This window comes from Amyelois transitella, chromosome 4 (assembly GCF_032362555.1).
Source record: "Amyelois transitella isolate CPQ chromosome 4, ilAmyTran1.1, whole genome shotgun sequence".
NCBI lineage: Eukaryota > Metazoa > Arthropoda > Insecta > Lepidoptera > Pyralidae > Amyelois > Amyelois transitella.
This window is the reverse complement of record NC_083507.1, coordinates 8,005,630-8,024,210: the sequence shown is the minus strand read 5'-3', so window position 1 is coordinate 8,024,210 and position 18,581 is coordinate 8,005,630. Positions and strand designations below refer to the sequence as shown.

General features: G+C 36.6%; 2 protein-coding genes across 2 annotated transcripts in view; both read left to right on the top strand.

Annotated features, from left to right (window-relative positions):
* Window positions 1-1,616: 1,616 nt before the first annotated feature.
* On the top strand, window positions 1,617-11,317 carry LOC106137007 (transcription initiation factor TFIID subunit 6). The gene is made up of 12 exons (XM_013337736.2): window positions 1,617-2,154; window positions 2,256-2,544; window positions 2,973-3,124; window positions 3,298-3,477; window positions 4,169-4,338; window positions 5,099-5,252; window positions 6,427-6,599; window positions 6,937-7,109; window positions 7,624-7,739; window positions 8,369-8,440; window positions 9,201-9,311; window positions 9,918-11,317. The coding sequence occupies exons 1-12, from the start codon at window positions 1,918-1,920 to the stop codon at window positions 10,008-10,010; spliced, it is 1,920 nt and encodes a 639-aa protein (XP_013193190.1). The 5' UTR covers window positions 1,617-1,917; the 3' UTR covers window positions 10,011-11,317.
* A 1,148-nt stretch (window positions 11,318-12,465) lies between these two features.
* The window catches only part of LOC106136904 (protein Wnt-11b-2-like), a 34,327-nt gene continuing 28,211 nt past the window's right edge, over window positions 12,466-18,581 (top strand). Inside the window, exon 1 of the mRNA XM_013337572.2 lies at window positions 12,466-12,539. Within this exon, the coding sequence (XP_013193026.2) occupies window positions 12,466-12,539 (74 nt within the window). The remainder of the gene's footprint in view (window positions 12,540-18,581) is intronic.

Below are 18,581 nucleotides of genomic sequence, written 5' to 3'. Positions count from 1 at the left end.
CACGAAGCAACTCCCATCTGACCTCCGCAACTTTAGCAGGTAAACCTAACCCGTACTGTATATATCATGGTACACCAGTTGTCTAAATGTGCAGGTTTCCTCGCGTTAGTATTATAATTAATGTATTATACATAACTTTGAAAATAGCCATTGGTACATAATTGAGGTGGGATTTGAACCAGTGCCTTTCTTCGCATTACGCATTTTAACCGGGCACCTTACCGATTCGGTCACCGACGCTCTCACGCTTTACACTTTTAGACTATAGAAAATGAAACAAACGACAAAACAAGATAATTGAGAAAGTCATTTTCAAAAAGGCTCGCATGGCTGTGCATAGTGTTGGTCCCGACATTAATGTATGGGAGTGAAAGTTGGGTATGGCAAAAGAAGCACGAAAGCAGAATAAATGCAGTGGAAATGAGAGCGTTAAGGAGTATGTTGGGTGTAAAATTGAGTGACCGGATAAGGAACAGCGAGATAAATGAATGTTGTGATGTGAAAGAAGATGTAGTTACAGGAATAGAAAAGGGTATGTTGAGATGGTTCGGTTATGTGGAGAGGATGAATGAAAACAGGTTGACAAAGCAGATATACATGGAGGGTGTGGAGGGAAAGGTCGGAGTGGGAAGACCTAAAAGAACATATCTTGATCAAATAAAGGACGTCCTGGTAAAGGGTCAGATCAAAAGTACCCGAAACCGCCGAGCTTGCATGAAGAGAGTTATGAATGTGGATGAAGCGAAGGAAATATGCAGAGATCGTGGCAAGTGGAAAGAGATAGTCTCTGCCTACCCCTCCGGGAAAGAGGCGTGAGTTTATGTATGTATGTATGTATTTTCAAAGATAGTCCGAAGTAGACAATAATTTAATAGTTTATAGATAAGTGACTTAAAGCAGTCTCGGGTATACTGTATCAGATAAGACCCACGAGTCTTAATATTCGTCATTCGTTGATATCGTTTTTTCCACAGATTTAAACGTGTTGTTTTACTGGTTTTTTCCATACAAATAAAAATTGAATTTGAATTTGAGATGCGGCTAAGCCATGACATCATGCAAACCTCTATTTAAAGAATTAAAAATATTGACTGTTCCATGCCTATATTCGAATTTTTTTTCGAATTCGAATTATGTGTGATTGTCAAAAATAACCCTAACTTATTTAAAAAACGAAGTGAAACTAGCAAATATAGCTGTAGACATCCTAATAGACTAAATCTACACATCTCAACCAAAAAAGTAAAAAGCAGAAATAGCTATCAAATGGCTGTCAAAATATACAACGGCCTCAATGAGGATATAAAGTCGCCATCTCTGAATGCCTTTGAAACTAAATTAAAACTGTGGCTTATCGAAAAATCGTTTTATACTGTTGACGAATATTTCGATAAAAAATAATTTTTGACAAGAACATTTAATATGATATTATTTTAATTTAAATTTTCTGTATTTTTGCATGCCATTACTGGTTAAATGCACGAAATTGTAACACCTATAATTGTACCGCATTTATAGCAAATAAAGTATTTGTATTTGGCCATATGGCCCTTATGGCCATGGTCAATTGATGGCCAAGACATTGACAGTTATCATTCTCTGTAGCCGTGGTTGTCAATATTTTGACTTTTGATAGACCTAACACTCGCCCTTCGTAATAACGCAATATCGCTATTAGCGATATAATAATAATTAAAAATAATTGGGAAGCTCTTATATATCAACATATTTAATATCTCTATTTAGTTTGTGACTTTGTTATACTACTATCTCTGATCTGTGACGAGAAGCGAGACGAAGAAACAAAATTAGTAGTACTGAGTTTTGTGACAAATTATACCGTTAGTGAACTAAACGATGCTTAAAAATTAAAACTAATTTTATTAGCTACATAGTAGTTTCTTTTGTAATTCTAAAATGGGGGACCCAGAGTGTATGTATGGTTCGTCATTATCCATTGATTCTATGAAAGTGATAGCTGAGAGCGTTGGCATCGCCAGCTTGGGAGACGATGCTGCTAAAGAGTTGGCTGACGATATTTCGTACCGCTTGAAAGTGATATTACAGGACTCCTTAAAGTTTATGCATCATGCCAAGAGGCAAAAGTTGTCGATAACCGATATTGATCACACCCTGAAAATTAAGAACATTGAGGTAATAGATATTTACGAGTGTATGTTGTTTCTTTTGTACATCAAAAGCAAATGTGGTCAGAGTACTTTAAACGTTTTATTTTTGTATATTTATAATTTCAGCCACAGTATGGTTTCCTGCAACCTGATTCATTGCCATTTCGCTTTGCATCTGGTGGTGGGCGAGAATTGCATTTCATTGAAGAAAAAGAAATTGATTTGTCTGAAATATTATCTGCTACTCCACCAAAGATACCTTTGGATGTGTCTGTACGAGCTCATTGGTTAAGTGTTGATGGGGTACAACCCACAGTCCCTGAGAACCCGCCACCAATGTCTAAAGAGATACAGAAACTAGAGTCTGTTGATCCAATTAGTAAATTGAGTAAACCAACTAATAAGGATACCGCAGGTATGTATTATTTTATAATGATCTGAAGTCAATCTGAATGAAGTTAAATGTCAGTGTATCTAGATTATAGTATGTATGACAAGTAACAAAGAGATCAGACTGCTAGTTGGTAATTTATTACTACTGATTCATCAAGTACACCCACAACTACTCCTGGGAAACCAATTTTAGTTTGGCTAGAATTTTGAAAAAAAACTTTTTCATACACTTAGACAAAAAAAATATTATGTTTCATTTTCTTATTATGACGTGGAACGGAAAGCAATCGTTTTTTGTGTGATAAAAACAATGTTGCGTGTGCCAAGCTATGAGCGCTGCTGGTGTGACCCTTTATATGTCTTTTCTATAAGGCCCACTTGCCTTAGCAATGTAGGAGTTGCTTTAGAAATAAATAAATGAATTAAAATAAAATATATTAATATCCTTAGGTAAACCAATGTGTGGAAAAGCCGCAAGGTTGAAGGCATCAGAATCAGTACATGTTAAACAACTTGCCACTCATGAGCTCAGTGTGGAGCAACAGCTTTATTATAAGGAGATCACAGAAGCATGTGTAGGCAGTGATGAGGGCCGAAGAGCGGTAAGAGTTTGATATAAATTTTAGTATATAGTATTTAATCTATGAATTAATCACCAACAGAATAATAATATTTCACATGTAGATTAAATTTAAAATATGTATCTTATTGTCCTATGTTCCCATGACTTTCTGTATGATCACTGATTTGACTATTGACTATATTTTATATACAGGAAGCTCTTCAATCACTGGCATGTGACCCTGGTCTCCACGAGATGCTGCCTAGAATGTGCACATTTATATCTGAGGGTGTGAAAGTTAATGTTGTTCAGAATAACCTGGCCCTGCTTATTTACCTGATGAGAATGGTAAAGGCCTTACTTGACAATCAATCACTTTATTTGGAAAAATATGTGAGTATATTATAAAGTTTCTTTCATTTATATTAACACATCAGTTCTTAGCTTTAACGCTAGGGACAAACAAGTAAATGAGAATACAGAAACCGCTCAAGTCCATGTCGGGCCACACGAGTTGTAGTTTTCCATGGTCACAGTCTTGAAAAGACTGATAGGCCATTGGCTAACAATTAACAAATACCCCTTTATTCAGATTATCATTACCATTCTTAAAACTTCATTCTATGATTTGTATTATACATGAATTCTTCTGATAATATGTTTGCCAGTCGGTAAAGGCCTCCTTAAATCTTTTTCATTCCTGTCTTTCATCTGCCACTCTACATTGCATTCTACCAACAATCTTATGTCATCATCTTATTGCTCCAGTGGCCTTCCTATCTGCCTTATGCCTTCTCTAGGATAGCACTGAGTGATAATGCTCCATTTTTCCCTTACCTTTGATGTATGACCTGCCCATCGCCATTAAAGTCTTTTGATCTTCACCCCAAACATACTCATTTCCATTGCTTTTTCCCAAGTTAGCAGTTTGTCTCTGTTGTTTTTGGATAGGGCCCAAGTTTAGCACCCGTAAATCAGACACCATTAAAACTAAACATTTTAGAAATGAACATAAACAGACTTGTTATCTTTACATTGCATCCATCTTGTTAGTACCCCTCTATTAAAATAACATTATTTTCAGCTGCATGAGCTAATTCCATCAGTGTCGACTTGCATCGTGGCTCGCCAACTGTGCCTGCGACCAGATGTGGACAACCACTGGGCGCTGCGAGACTTCGCCTCGAGGCTTATGTCGCAGATCTGCAAGACGTTCAACACCTCCACCAACAATCTGCAAACTAGGGTCACTAGGTATGGAATTTATTTAAGTTTTTAGACTGTGTAGATTTTCAAATGCCTGGATATTTCGCCGTGAACATTTAATTCAACACTTTTAATTTTTACACAATATTCATATCTCAAAAGTTACTTAACCAATTTTGATGCCCACGAAATTAAATTCTTTACAAAAACGGTTCAAAGTTATCGCGTTGCCAACAAACATACGTAAAAAAAATGTATTTTCGCCCCAAGTTGTATAAAAAATTATTAATAATTTTACAAAATAAGTTAATTAAAAATTATTAATAATTTTTTTTAAGCTTGTCCAGATATAAAGTTTACCTCGCCATATTTAGGCTTAAAAAAATAATTGAATATTGAGCTGGCAATAATTACTAAAATAAAATAACAATGCTATGCAGTCGGTTTATAAATATTTCACAGTTGTGCACTAATTCCACCACTTTCCACAGCTCTACCAACCTTTAGGTCTACGTTACGCCTTGCGCGACTGGTCGCCCTAAGTTATCCTGAACGCATCCGGATTTAATTTTCATTTTGAAATAAAAATTCCAACTCAGTTTCTAACCAGTAGGGCACTATAATCAAACAAATTGTTCACTCAATATGACATAACAGTTTGGCGTGGCTATATTAAATACAGAACAAGCGCTCTCATTGACAGTTCCATTTAGCCAAGCTCTTCTTTTATAGTACCTAGTGTTAGTTGACGAAACATTCTATATTTAAATTGATACGAGTATACACTATGGAAGTCGATATGTTATAGGTTATTCGCCAAGGCTCTGCAATGTCCGTCTCAAACAAACAACGAGAGCGGGCCGTCCATGGTGACTACAATGAAGGAGTCTGAGAAGACACCGTTGGCCTCACTGTATGGAGCAGTGCAGGGATTGGCGGAGCTCGGTCCTGAAGTGATTAAGGTAGAAAGGTTTTATTCCCCTAAGTAAAGTTCCCCTTTTTTTTTCACATTTTCTATTATTTCTTTGCTCCTTATAGTTGCAGCGTGACCTTATATAGCCTAAAGCCTTCCTCGATAAATGGTCTATTCAACTCAACAAGAATTTTTCAATTCGAACCAGAAGTTCCTGAGATTAGCGCGTTCAAACAAACAAACAAACTCTTTAGCTTTATAATATTTACTAGCTGTGCCCGCGACTTCGTCCGCGTGGAAAAGTTATTTTGGGCATCATATTTATTTTTGCAAACATCCTCCTCGGCTATTTCCTAGTCCTAGTCAGGCGGTCAGGCGTTCGTCGTATTAAATGTTTCGCTGCAAATTGCTTATAACGACTATATCTCAAAACCTATTCGTCTGATTTATATACTGTAAATGGCAATTTTAGTCTACATGAAAAGCCGAAAGTAATAAACATATTTATTTGGATAGGGATTAATACTGAATTAAAGAAAATTGGTTTCAAAATAACTTATGTTTATAATGAAAAAATAATCTTAAAAAATGAACATAAAAGTGGTTATTGTAAGTAAACCTTAAGAGATAGATATATGCTCTCGCAGACTTTTTTGTGGCAAAAATTGAGTACTTCATATCTTTAGTACATTGTTTTACTATATCTTTGTTGGTTTGCGCAGCGTTCGCGTGGAAAGCTCGCAGATGGCCGACTCATTCACCTTTCACCTGCATTGTTGACGTTTCCCGTAGGAAATCCGGGATAAAATGTAGCCTATAGCCTTCCTCGATAAATAGACTATCTAACAGTGAAAGAATTATTCAAATCGGTTCAGTAGTTTCTGAGATTAGCGCGTTTAAACAAACAAACAAACAAAACAAACTCTTCAGCTTTATAATATTAGTATAGATATAGATTATCAACTTCATAATAAATAGCAAGTTTTATCACTAACTCAGTATGTTATTTCACAAACAAAGCATGCATAGAAGTACCTAATTGGATATTTTACTTTAATTTAATGCTTTTTTAATTTATACTACAAACAATATTAAATTTATTTAATCTAAAGCTCTATGTTTTAATGTGATTTTAAAAAATAAGTTGATTAAGATGTTTCGACTATTATCATTAAGTACCTAATTACCGAATTGCCACTAAGCATATAAGTGTCGGTATGCAGGTGTTCATACTTCCGCGGGTGCGATGGCTGGGCGAGCGCGTGGAGGGCGCACTGACCGGGCTGGCCGGCGCCGACCGCCTCGCCGCCAGCAACCTCAAGCACCAGCTGCTCAAGGTGCTGGCGCCCGTCGTGCGGCAGTTACGTCCGCCGCCCGACAACCCCGACGACTACAAGTGAGTCTCGTGCCGCTATACACTATGCAGGTGTTCACACTGTCGCTATACACTGACTGCAACCTCAAGCACCAGCTGCTCAAGGTGCTGGCGCCCGTCGTGCGGCAGTTACGTCCGCCGCCCGACAACCCCGACGACTACAAGTGAGTCTCGTGCCGCTATACACTATGCAGGTGTTCACACTGTCGCTATACACTGACTGCAACTTCAAGCACCAGCTGCTCAAGGTTCTTGCATGTGCATGTGTTGGGATATGGTAGATTATTAATTTTTGCGGCAAAAAGTCACAGACACATGCAGATTTTTTCATTCTTACTAACGCAGCATGTGATTGCAGACGTGACTACGGCTACCTGGGTCCGAGTCTTCAGCAGATGGTGAGCAAGCTACGATCGTCTCCTGTGAGCGGCGCGGCGAGCGGAGCGGTGGCGGTGGTCACGTGCACGCCGCCGCTAGTGCCGCACGCGCCGTCGCTAGCGCCCGAGCCCTCGCTATCTAGCAAGACTCAAGGTCAGTGATGTTTCAACAAAGTTATGTTCTAAATTTAAAAGAAATCTCTCGAGCCTAATGCGCCGTAGTGCGACCAAGAGTAGAGGGCAGTGATAATCTTCGTAAGCTACTAATTTCTATTAGAAAATTAAAAACTAAAAATGTTCGATCATCCGGGACTCTACCATGCCGCGGAGATTACGTTTTATGAAACTCAGATCAGGGACTATAACTACTTCGGGCCGAGTATGCAGCAGATTGCGAATGTCGCGTTGAGCGGGGCGGTGGCGGTTGTGCATGTGCACTTATTCCGCATGAGCCCGAACCATCGCTCTCTACTAAGAATCAAGTTTAGTGACTTTTCAGCTAGTTGGTATATTTTGTTCGAAATTTAAAAGGAAAGGTTCTAGCTTCAAGTGCCATGCCTGCGTAAGTAAAATTTGGTGATTCTTTACCTACAAATTTATTTTCAACGTTGAAACAGCACCTTAAGGCTTACATATGAGCTTTGTTAACAGTATAATAATGTTTGCAGAACCAATATCTACCCGTAACGTTGTGATAAGCGCGTCCCCCACTCCGCAGTCTCCCGCGCCCGCCACGCCACCTCCGCAGAAGTTTGTCATCGTATCGCAACAGAAACCGCCGCAGGTGGGTCATCTATTTCTCATTATTTTTCTTTGTGAGAAGGTTTTTTATAGGACAGATGACTACCTCATTCAGATGAATGTCATTCAGATAGTCATCTGTGATCTTGGTGCAGGAATCTGTTGAGCTTGGTGCAGGAACCTCGTAAAGATTTGTAGTAGATTCAAACCAAAATTCGGTTCACGCTTTACATCAATTTAATGAAATTTGACATTCCAGACGCACAGTACAGTCTGTTATCGCTTCTTCTGCACTGACAAAACTAAGTTTTAAGTAATATATTCGATGTCAACCAATGTTGTGAAACCAAAAGATATGACAATTATTAAGTCCCATTGTCCCATTATAATGAATAAAAAAAAATTAATTGGAATTTATATTGAATTAATTTTTTCATTTCTAAATTTTTTTTCATTAGCTAGTTATTGGTAACATTTTTAGTAACATAACTTACAACTCGAAGTTGCATAGCAGTCAACAGAACATGCGTACTTATCAGACAGTTTACATTGTACCCTTGATTATGGATTTGCCCTTTACAAATGACTTTATCTTTCGCCCTTTTCATACCTTCTCGTCTCGACAGTTACATGAGCTCTTAAACTATAGTGACTTATTCGACTTTGACTCAGGTACAACCTGCGAGCGGCGCAGGTCATATAGTGGTGCATACCTCTCAGCCAACGATCGTGCGCAGTCAAAATGTAAGTTCCTTCTCTTATATGTATATAGATAGAACAACGGAGGTGCGTGTGTGGAGTGCCATATGTGAATGCAGCCATCTTATAGTTAGAAAACTTTCAGAGGCATGAAAAAGTTTATGCAAACAGTTTCTTCCTTAATAATAGGTGCAGAACGATATGTATGTAAATAATGCGCATATTGAATTATAGACACATTAGTATGTGTCGTATTAATAAGTAGTCTTAAAAATGATGAAGTGATTTTATTTAACTATTGTGGTAGTTAGAAAATAAATTTAGATATCGGAGGTATGACATTATAACTGAATTATAATTGTATCCCTTTTCTAAGCTGGCATGTGGAGAGAAGGGCAAAGTAGGTATCATTTATAATTCATCTAGCAATAAGAACCTTCTATTTCAATGGATTTATTTTGTACGCGATTACTATAGTTTTGCTACGATTACTACTTACTTAAATTTGTTTATAAAAATCTTTCAACAAGACAGAACCAAACGGCATTCAAAACAAATCCATAACCCAGTTCTATTTTCATACGAAAATCCTTTTTTACTCTTTTCAAAGGAAGCTCGGTTAATCATCGTTTAACGTATTCGTACTATCAGTAGTTTCAACTTTTACCAATCAGTCGGTTACTCTAATTACGGAGAGAAACCATTATGTTTTACATACATAGGCAGGGCATTGATTGATTTGATACTGTCGCTAACCGATATCGCTTGGTGGGTATCGATTGGTGCATGGCATGTATCTGTGTAGTCGGTGGTGGTGACGAGCGGGCCCGCGCACGCGGCGCCCCAGAAGGTGGTAGTGGTGGGGGTGCCGCCCCACCAGCAGACATCGCAGCCCACTGCCGGACTCGTCAGTCAGGTGAGGCAGGAAAATAATTTATTTGGTTTTGATTATATAGTATAGTGTTTTTTTATATTGGATTGGTATCCACTATCCACACACGTACAAAAAGCGACGAATTTAGCGCCACCTACAAAAGAATACAAGATTTTCGCAAATTCCACTGGAACTACCGTACTAGTTTTTACCGAGATGAAAAGTATCCTATGTCCTTTTGCAGAGTCATAGTTGTATATTCGCAAAATTTCAAAATGATTGGTTTAGTAGATAACGCGCTAAGAGAGAACAAACAAAGAAACTAACTGTCGCATTTATATATTTATAGTTGGGATAAGAACTTTGTTCGTGCACTGCAGAATTGGGTGCTCGCAAAATTTCGCCGAAAATGAATCTTGTATTTTAGTTATATTTCGGTGCAAATTTTATTTCGATCTTAAGTGTTAAAGTCCATCAAAAAAGTAATTCGTGCTTTTTCAGAAAGATTTGACATTTAAACTCGTTTCCATTTCTTTTTTCCATTTTAATCTTTTATACCTAAGCCGTGAAACCATTATTTCTCTACGCTATTTAGGTACACACATTTTTAAATAAGTATACGACTCTTAAACTGTATTTTATGTGCAGGCGCCGGTGTCAGTGGTCGCGAAGCCAGTGTATGCGCGAGGGGGCGCCCCGCAGCCCCCGCCGGAGCTGGACGATCTGTCGCACCTCGCCTGACCGCGCCCGCTCACCGTCACCATCCTCAAACAGTACACCAAGAAGAAGACACAACCATAAACTGGTCTCCTGCTTTACCCGTTTGTACAGCACCGTCTGGACGTCCGAGCTGGGCGACCTGTCGCACCTCGCCTACGCCCACGCTCACCGCCACCATCTTGAGACAATACACCGAGATAATTTTTGTGAAAAAAAATCCTCCTCTTTTGAAGCCGGTTATATTTCTAAAACCTTCTCCTAAGCTTAACCAACACTTTCCAGAAAACCGCATCAAAAAATTTTCAGCGAAACGCAGACAAACATACATACTTAAAAAGATACAACGTTATATTAAACCAAAACTTGTTTCAGATAATCCCGTTCAGTTAAAACACGATGTGTGTATCAGATCAGACAGCATTATTGTTCCTGTCTTTATCTAGGGAACGAACGTCATTATTCATAAGTATTTGTGCGTAGTATTTTCTTGTTACTTGTGATTTATGCTTATGAGTTATGAATGTGGATGAAACGAAAGAAGTATGCATGGATCGTAGCAAGCGGGAAGATGTAGTCTCTGCCAACCCCTCCGGGAAAGAGGCGTGGTTTAATGTATGTATTTTTTTGCAAAGTAGATTTTAAAATGTCAGATAATTTGGCTGGTATTTAAAAAGTCACCCGGTATAGTTCAGGTAGCATTGCTGTTGCAAATACGATTTTCACCAAAATTCTTCTGAAACAAATTAATGTGATTAGAAACTTAAGAAACCTATTATATTACGCCTGGCCCAATATGGCCGGTATTTTAATACATCAAGCAATGTTTTACATAAACCACCTACTTTATATACATTGCTCTTCTCTAAACTTCTTCTCTCTAGACTTTTTTAAGAATTAAAAAATTAAGAACTGTGTCAATGTCCTCTTGGTATCAGTGGCGCTTGGTATTTTGTATAGATGTAGTATGTATTAAAGGTTATTACATTAATATCTGTCGCAATGGTTAAAATAGCTGTTCAATTAGACAGCTAGTCAATTTATTTCAACACCGCCGTTCGAATAATCGACCAACATAACGACTGGCGACTGAAAAGCCGCTATTTTTCTGAGCTACACCACGCCTGCACGTGAATAGCGGTTTGGAAAACCACTTGTCTGCGATATATCTAATGAATTTGCATTGTAATGTTAAAATGTTTTAACATACCCTTTTGACAATGTTGATGGCATTGTAGCCCTAAAAATGCAAAAATATGTTTTTGTTGCATTTTATCAAATGTTATTAATGTAAGTGTATGTAAGTGTAATTAGAAAATGAATATAATTTTATTATAAACCATAGTGTTTTATTGATGTTATTTGAATTATTAAAATTTAGAAATCCAAACCTTATTTCTTTCCTAACCAAGTATGGCATTAAGGTAATTTTATGTGCATTTGGTTTAAATTCATAGAATATTTTTATCAATAGTTCTTACTAATTAAAGGGGTTAATAATAATAAAAAGGTTGAATTTGGACTATGATAACAATTTGAGGGTGATCAATATGGTGCAATGAATAAAGGATATAAACGTAGCATTATTAAATTTCAATAGTTCGATCACTGGTACTAGCATGTGAGCGGGTAAATAGGCTCCGAATACTCGCATAATAGGCACAATGCTTCACAATGAATGAATGCCCACTCGACTGAATTGATAAGTGGGCTGGGGAGTCGCCCGCCGCCGCCGCCCGCCCGCCGAGCTCCTTGCCATAGAGTACAGAAGGGTTAATACTCATTTACCTACTGTGAAATATCTCCTTTGAGACACTTTAATTTGTTATTGAAGAAATTCAGCTTATCATTTTCAATTCAGAAGGCAAGTACTGGGCGTTATCAACATTTCCCTGGCTGTTAATGCGTGCAAAAAATAGAAAACTTAAACATGGCAAGAAGTACCTAATTGCATATTATATGTGTGTCTCCAAAAAAATAAAAAAGACCTACTATCAACAATCAAAGGGTTTTTATAAATAATAATTATCTGTAGATGTGTTTATTAATTAAATAATTGAGCAGAAAAAGTTCTGACAGCAGTTTCAATTTTTTTGTACAACAATTGTCTGTACCTACTATAGTAATTATAGCTGATCTCATTTTGTTTTTTATCTAAGTACATACTGCTACTTTTTATTTTGATGTGCCAACCTATTTAATATTCTTTGCCAGGCGAACACTGGAAACGGCGGCGCGTATCTGCCAGCCGGCTGACCAGTGGCCGCTAGTGGCGGCCGCGCCGCGCCGTGCTCGTGCTCTGTGCACTCTCTTGCAGACGCACCCGAACCGCGCTCTATTACGCAGTGCTCCTCGCGCGATCCCGTTTCACTTTTGAAATATTGCCGCCAAATATTTCGCGAACTTATTTGGACGTTTTTTTTTTTTAATTGACTTAGATGTTTACGTTATATAGACACATGTTTCAATTTAAATTGTGATGCGTTGTTTTACTGTGTTTTTAGTTTTATTTTTTGTGTTTTTGCCTACTCCAACAAAGGCGATTAGATGGCTGTAAGTACCTTTTTAAATTTATTTTTAATGAAATACATACATTTGTAATTAAAATACATGATAAATGTAGTTGTCAAAACATTTTTAATAGCGTGAAGATGTAGGTATGCAATTTTTTTAATCAGAATATTTTCAGATTTAATTAATTTATTTAAATGTAGGTATAGGGTTTATAAACTTGGGATTCTTTAAATAGACGATGAGCTGGCAACCTATCACTATCTGAATCTCAATTCTCAAAAACAGACTAGGGTTAATCATTCAAATAGACCGACTGAATTATGTCTTGATAAATAAATATGCATCATTACGTACACCAAATATTTTTTTTAAATTGTTTTTAATAAGAGATTACAGGGACCGTGTTATGACATTATCTTACCTGAATTCTAGAGTTGGCAGAAGGAAGAGCTGTTTCTTTTATTTCAAAGTGTTGTAATCTTAATCTGCTCTATAAAATTCATAAAATAAAATTGTAACTGACTGATGTCTGTTCTTGAAAGAAATGGACAAAAATCTATAATAAGCAACAAATGATTTTAATTTATATCTTTCTGTTTGTTTGTAATCGCATCACGCAAAAACTGCTACTAATTAAATGCGGTTTTCCCAAAAGAATTTTCGCGTGGTTCAAGTTAAAAACTGGTTGGTAAAACAAATATTTCTCCCACTAAGGGGGCAATACAGGGTCACTTATTTTGACTTTGAGTAGGTAGGTACGTTAACTAAATTCTACGCAGACGAAGTCGCGGGCAACAGTTAATCTTCAATATTGCAACGTATTAATTTCCTTTCTCACCATTCCACGTTCCTTACCCTATCTGCTTGATATCAATAGAGTACTTGTATCTGGGAAATCTCCTTTTTCCACTCGTAAAATAGTACTCAGGAGCTTTTTTTACAACCAGCGGCAATCGTGTTTGCATTAAGTATTTATTTTCACATAAAATGTATTTGCCTAACAATGCTGCAATTATTTTATTGCTTGGTTGGGCGGTGTACGGCGGCGGGAGCACTTCAATGTAACTGTTTTCACACAAAGCGTCAGAAACAATGCTATTTCGTTCATTCAAACTCTCAATTATCGTCCGAAATATCTGTACGATGTTAACCCATTAGGACTAGCGTACACTGCAATCAGAAAATATATAATTCTAACTCCAACATAAGCTCATTCATTATTTTGATTTGCTTTTCTCTCTTTTAACAGTAATGTTTGTTGGTTTTATTTGTTGTTGTTTATGTGCCACTGTGATATGACAAAAACGAGTATCCATAAACGCAAAGGAGCGTTTTGCAAGAGGTTTGCAAAACGCTCCTTTGCGTAATCTATTCCTTACATCCCACGCATTTTTTGTTTTTATTACGATTATTTCACCAATGTTTTGTTGTTGTTAAAACTAAGTAAAAACACCGATACAAAAATATACCATCATGCTGCTATGCAATAGTAATAACGAAAAATCAAGAGGTAAAAAAAACATATTATGCAACTTAAATGAGAGGGTCATTTAAGTTGCATATGTTTTTTTTAATAATTGCTTTATTTATCTCAATCCTTTTCATACATCTGCGCTTGCTGTAACTACTCAAAAGTTATGTTAGCAGTTAAGCTACAGTTAGTGGTCGCCCAGCATAACATCGCACGGCTCGCCCTCACACGCGTCCACTGGCGTTCCCTAATTGAACATTGCACTAATGAGCAGCGTTGTTCGGCTACAACCAGCAATTATACCCTCCCGAGATTACACCCGGAAATATTTGGAATACGAGCCGGGACTCCGGGACCAAAGCGATTCCGACAATCGTAATTTCATCATTACGATGCAACGCGAGCCGAAATTGTGCCTGTGATTGTGCGATGCAAGCCGACGACGTCTATATTGGTATATCTCTTGTTAAATAAATCGTTCTTATAGCTTTCGTATCTTTCTAAAAATTCATTTTCTTTAGATTGACTTTAATTCTCTACCCTAGGTAATGGATTTTATAACTTTCACATTGGCAATGACAAATATGCATTAGTTGTTGCCCGCAACTCCGTTTGCGAGTTATTGGAAATTAGAAGGTTAAGGTTATTAAATTAACGTAAAATTCACAAAACATATTTTAACGAAATTTGGCATTACATAGCATATAATTTGGATTAACAAAATACTTTATATCCCGAAATTCTCACGGCAGTGGAGCTCCAAAGCACAGTTGACAGCAAATATTTCATAATCTGTATTAATATTATATAGAGAAATACCATCAGGAACCTAGAACGGTTTGTTTCCATCCAGTCACACCCCGATCTGTAACACTGTTACTCAATGGGAAAAAATTCCCGTCATGTAGCAGTGGTACACATTGCAAATATCGTTTTCCCAATGAGTAACACTGTTACACAGTGGCACTTTGTATTCCCGATCAGTAACACTTGTGAATGTTAAATAAAACAAGCGGAAGGATTCAAAATTTATTTATAATATACCTATATGTGTAACAGAATAAGAGTGTAATATAATAGGAAAAAATATGTAGATAGAATATAAATAGACAATAAAACAAACTGTTCATATGTTTTGTTCGTCAGTTGTTCTAAAATAGTATCGAAATAAATATTTCAATAATTATTCAGTTTGCTTTAAGTAAATCAGATTTGTTCACTGCTTCAAAGCAAAGTCTCTGTATAATAAATAAACAAGATAATATAAATGAAATAGAATAATGATTTAGAAACTACTTTCACGGTATCATAATCAGTCTTATCATCTCCTATTTTAATGTACTAAAATTAAACCTTCAAAACAATCAACAAAAAATAGACAACAATAAAAAAATATAGTTTAGTAAATTAATAATCAAAGAAATTAGTTTAAAAAAATATAAGAGACAGTCTAATTTCATTCTCTTCTCCTGAACCCTGACCACCGACAGTAAGGGTCCTTATCTCCTGTCGATGGGTATTCTACAATATTTTTTTTTTAATATCAAATTTATATTTTCAAATGTTAAATTTAGAAATAAGTTGAAAAACAGAAATAATATACATAATGTACCTAATTATAAAATTAATACAATAAATTTTCTTACAAAGCAAAATTCAACTCGTATAAATTTATTATTGTTAAATTATTTTATTCCAGGTAATGTCCCACGTGTAACTTAAAAAAGTTCCAAAATGTACTACAGTCAACGGCAAAGAAACCTGACCCCACTATGATTTTGTGTGATCAGGTTATGTTTCTCGGCTGTTAACTGTACCTACAATGTAAACTTGTATTCGCTATTTGCAGATTTTTTTTTTAATTATTGTTTTTAGTTTTACGCCCCTTTAAACTGAAGAAGCGCGTGGCTGTGTTGTTCCTTCTCAGTACTTCTTTCCTTTCTTATCCAAGTCAGCCAGTTTTATATATATGTATGTATATAGTTTATTATAAATTTTGAACATCTAACTGTCTCGTTTACTAGTGTAAATATTTCTTTTTGCAAATAAGGACCTGGACTGTTGAACGCAAACCTCTGATTTTTATTACATTCCTTTTCATAGACATAGATAGATCACGGAGACAACAGAACGGAGGTTTTTCATAAGTAACGCAGGCGTGAAGCCGACCCGCTTCTGACGTGGGAATCAGCCACCTGTTTTTATAATTTCATACGGTTATAGCCGTCCCCTGCCCTGCCGCTTCCACCCACAAGGATTACTAAACTTTGCAAATCTTTAGGTAAGTTTATAAGTTTTATTTGATTTTATCTTATACAATGATGTAGTTGTGATTACTATGAGATAAAATGTTTAGTACAACGTCGTCAGAAAAAAATTAATGACGTAAATATTGAGTGAAATTTTCTGACAAATAAGTATAAGTACCTGAATTTTCCAGAAAAACAAATTTTGGTCATTTATTCACAGGTATTTTATCTCGAGTTAGGTCTAGGGTATACAGGAAAACTCGCAAATAAATTAAAAGGTACGAAATTAGTTGCGTCCTCGTTGCACAAAGAAGAGAAATAAACGTACTTGGTGTGTGTATTGACTTTAATATATATTTATATTATTACATATGTATATAGGTATAGCTATATATAATAATTTGTTAATTAATATCAAATTAAGTAAAAAAATAGGCAGTCTTCATAAAGTGTAATAATGTCCACAAAAAACAAGCCACATCTTAAAAAAAATTTGGTTATCGCGAACGTGTGGGTATACCTGTTGTAAGTGCGACATAGAAGTATCGAGGTACATTGTCCAGTTAGTACTTAGACACTAAACGTGTAAGAAGTTGCGTTTCTTCAATGTCCACCTATCATTAGGGCGGTAAAATTTCGTTGCGTAAGTGATCCCTGCGAGGAGCTGGGAGCTTTCGCTGAGTTAGCAAGGGCCGTGTGTGGCAGACCGAAAAAATAATTTGGCTCGCTCGAGTTCCCACCGTGACTTTTCCAGGCGGCCGTCCTGTGCATCTGGCGGGTCCTATTATTAGGGGACGGCTCTTAATGCTTTCTTAGGTATTTTTATATGGTCGCCGTCTTAGTTTTTACGATTGTGATTTTTATTGAAATCCCCCTTCCGCTGTACGTGGCCGCTCGTGATATGCCTGCGAACGAAGGTGAAATACGAGCCACTTTGCCAGATTTATTTTATAGTACTGTGTTCAACATACGTTCTTTAGGTTTTATGTTTTCCTGAGATCAAAGGACCTATTTTCTTTTCTATATAACAGAATATAGTAATATTCTTATAAAGTTATCAATACAAAAAAGAATAGGACCACTCCATCCCTTTCCCATGGATGTCGTAAAAGGCGACTAAGGGGTAGGCTTATAAACTTGGGGTTCTTTTAGGCGATGGGTTAGCAACCTGTCACTATTTGAATCTCAATCCTATCTTAAAGCCAAATGGCTGAACGTAGCCTATCAGTCTTTACAAGACTGTAGGCTCTGTCTACCCCGCAAGGGATATAGACATGATTATATGTATGTATGTATGTATGTTAGTCATTCCAAAATTTTTTATGCATTATTTTGTCCTTATCTTCCTCCACATAGGTATCTCCACATAAAGAAACATTTTTTCTTAAAAAAATCGAATATAATTCCAAGTATTAAGGTCCATTCGGGGAAACTTATCCTGCCTGCCTTAAGGTATAACTTGTATTCAAAAGCGTATTACAATTTGAAAAGCGGAAATTTCAGTGAAAACCTACAAGATCACCGCCAGCCAAGTTTGACGTGAAGGGCTTCTTTGGCGAAAGTTGATGGAACCGAACTCAGAACTTGCTCTGAAGTGGATACCGTTTCACGTTACCTATATAACCGTATATATAAGCTTCATACATAGGTAGTTTACGTTTAACTACAATAAGTAGTTCCGTTTTGAATAATAGCTGAAATAAGTAAATGTTGTTGGTCTCTTAAGTCCAGACACGCTCACACTTTACGAAACAGAATAATCTTGTATCCTATTAATACTACAGACATTAAGTTTAAATCTGTTTAAGTAACAAGAGCCATTCCTTTGATAGATTTTTCGAAGATTTTGAAACGACTGCCTGCCTGAAGCCTGAATTGCCTGATTTGTTTTCAAACCAGTCATACCGCGCGCCGGTTGTAAATTTTTAGGGTTTTGTACCTAAATAAATAATTAATAACAAAAAAGTTTTTATTAATGGGCAACAATTTAAGCATTTTTAATAAACAGGTGAAAACGTGAATATGAAAGATAAATATTGAAATAACAAACGTGATGATGGTATGAAACTGTAGCGGGAACGATAATTCGGCTCGACCGCCACCAAAGGGAAAATCTTCCACTGTGTTATGCCTGGGGAACCGCGGCTCCAACGATGTTGTGTCGGAGGTAGTATTTATGCTCCAATCCGTGAAATCTTTACTTGCGCGATTTAGGGTTTTCTCTGTTTTTTTTTAACTGAAAGCTTCGCGTGATTAAATTTTTTATTGTTGTGACGTGTGACGTAGGCTACTACGTAAACTTGGCCGATTTTTAAAATATCAATCAAAGCATATAATAAAACAGTACAAAAAATTTTGTCT

Bases quoted from the DNA above. Each gene is read 5' to 3' on its own strand.
- LOC106137007 (XM_013337736.2), top strand. From the start codon at position 1,918: ATGGGGGACCCAGAGTGTATGTATGGTTCGTCATTATCCATTGATTCT. The intron at 4,339-5,098 runs GTATGGAATTTA...GATATGTTATAG, and splicing joins CTGCAAACTAGGGTCACTAG to GTTATTCGCCAAGGCTCTGC. The intron at 7,740-8,368 runs GTGGGTCATCTA...ACTTTGACTCAG, and splicing joins CGCAACAGAAACCGCCGCAG to GTACAACCTGCGAGCGGCGC.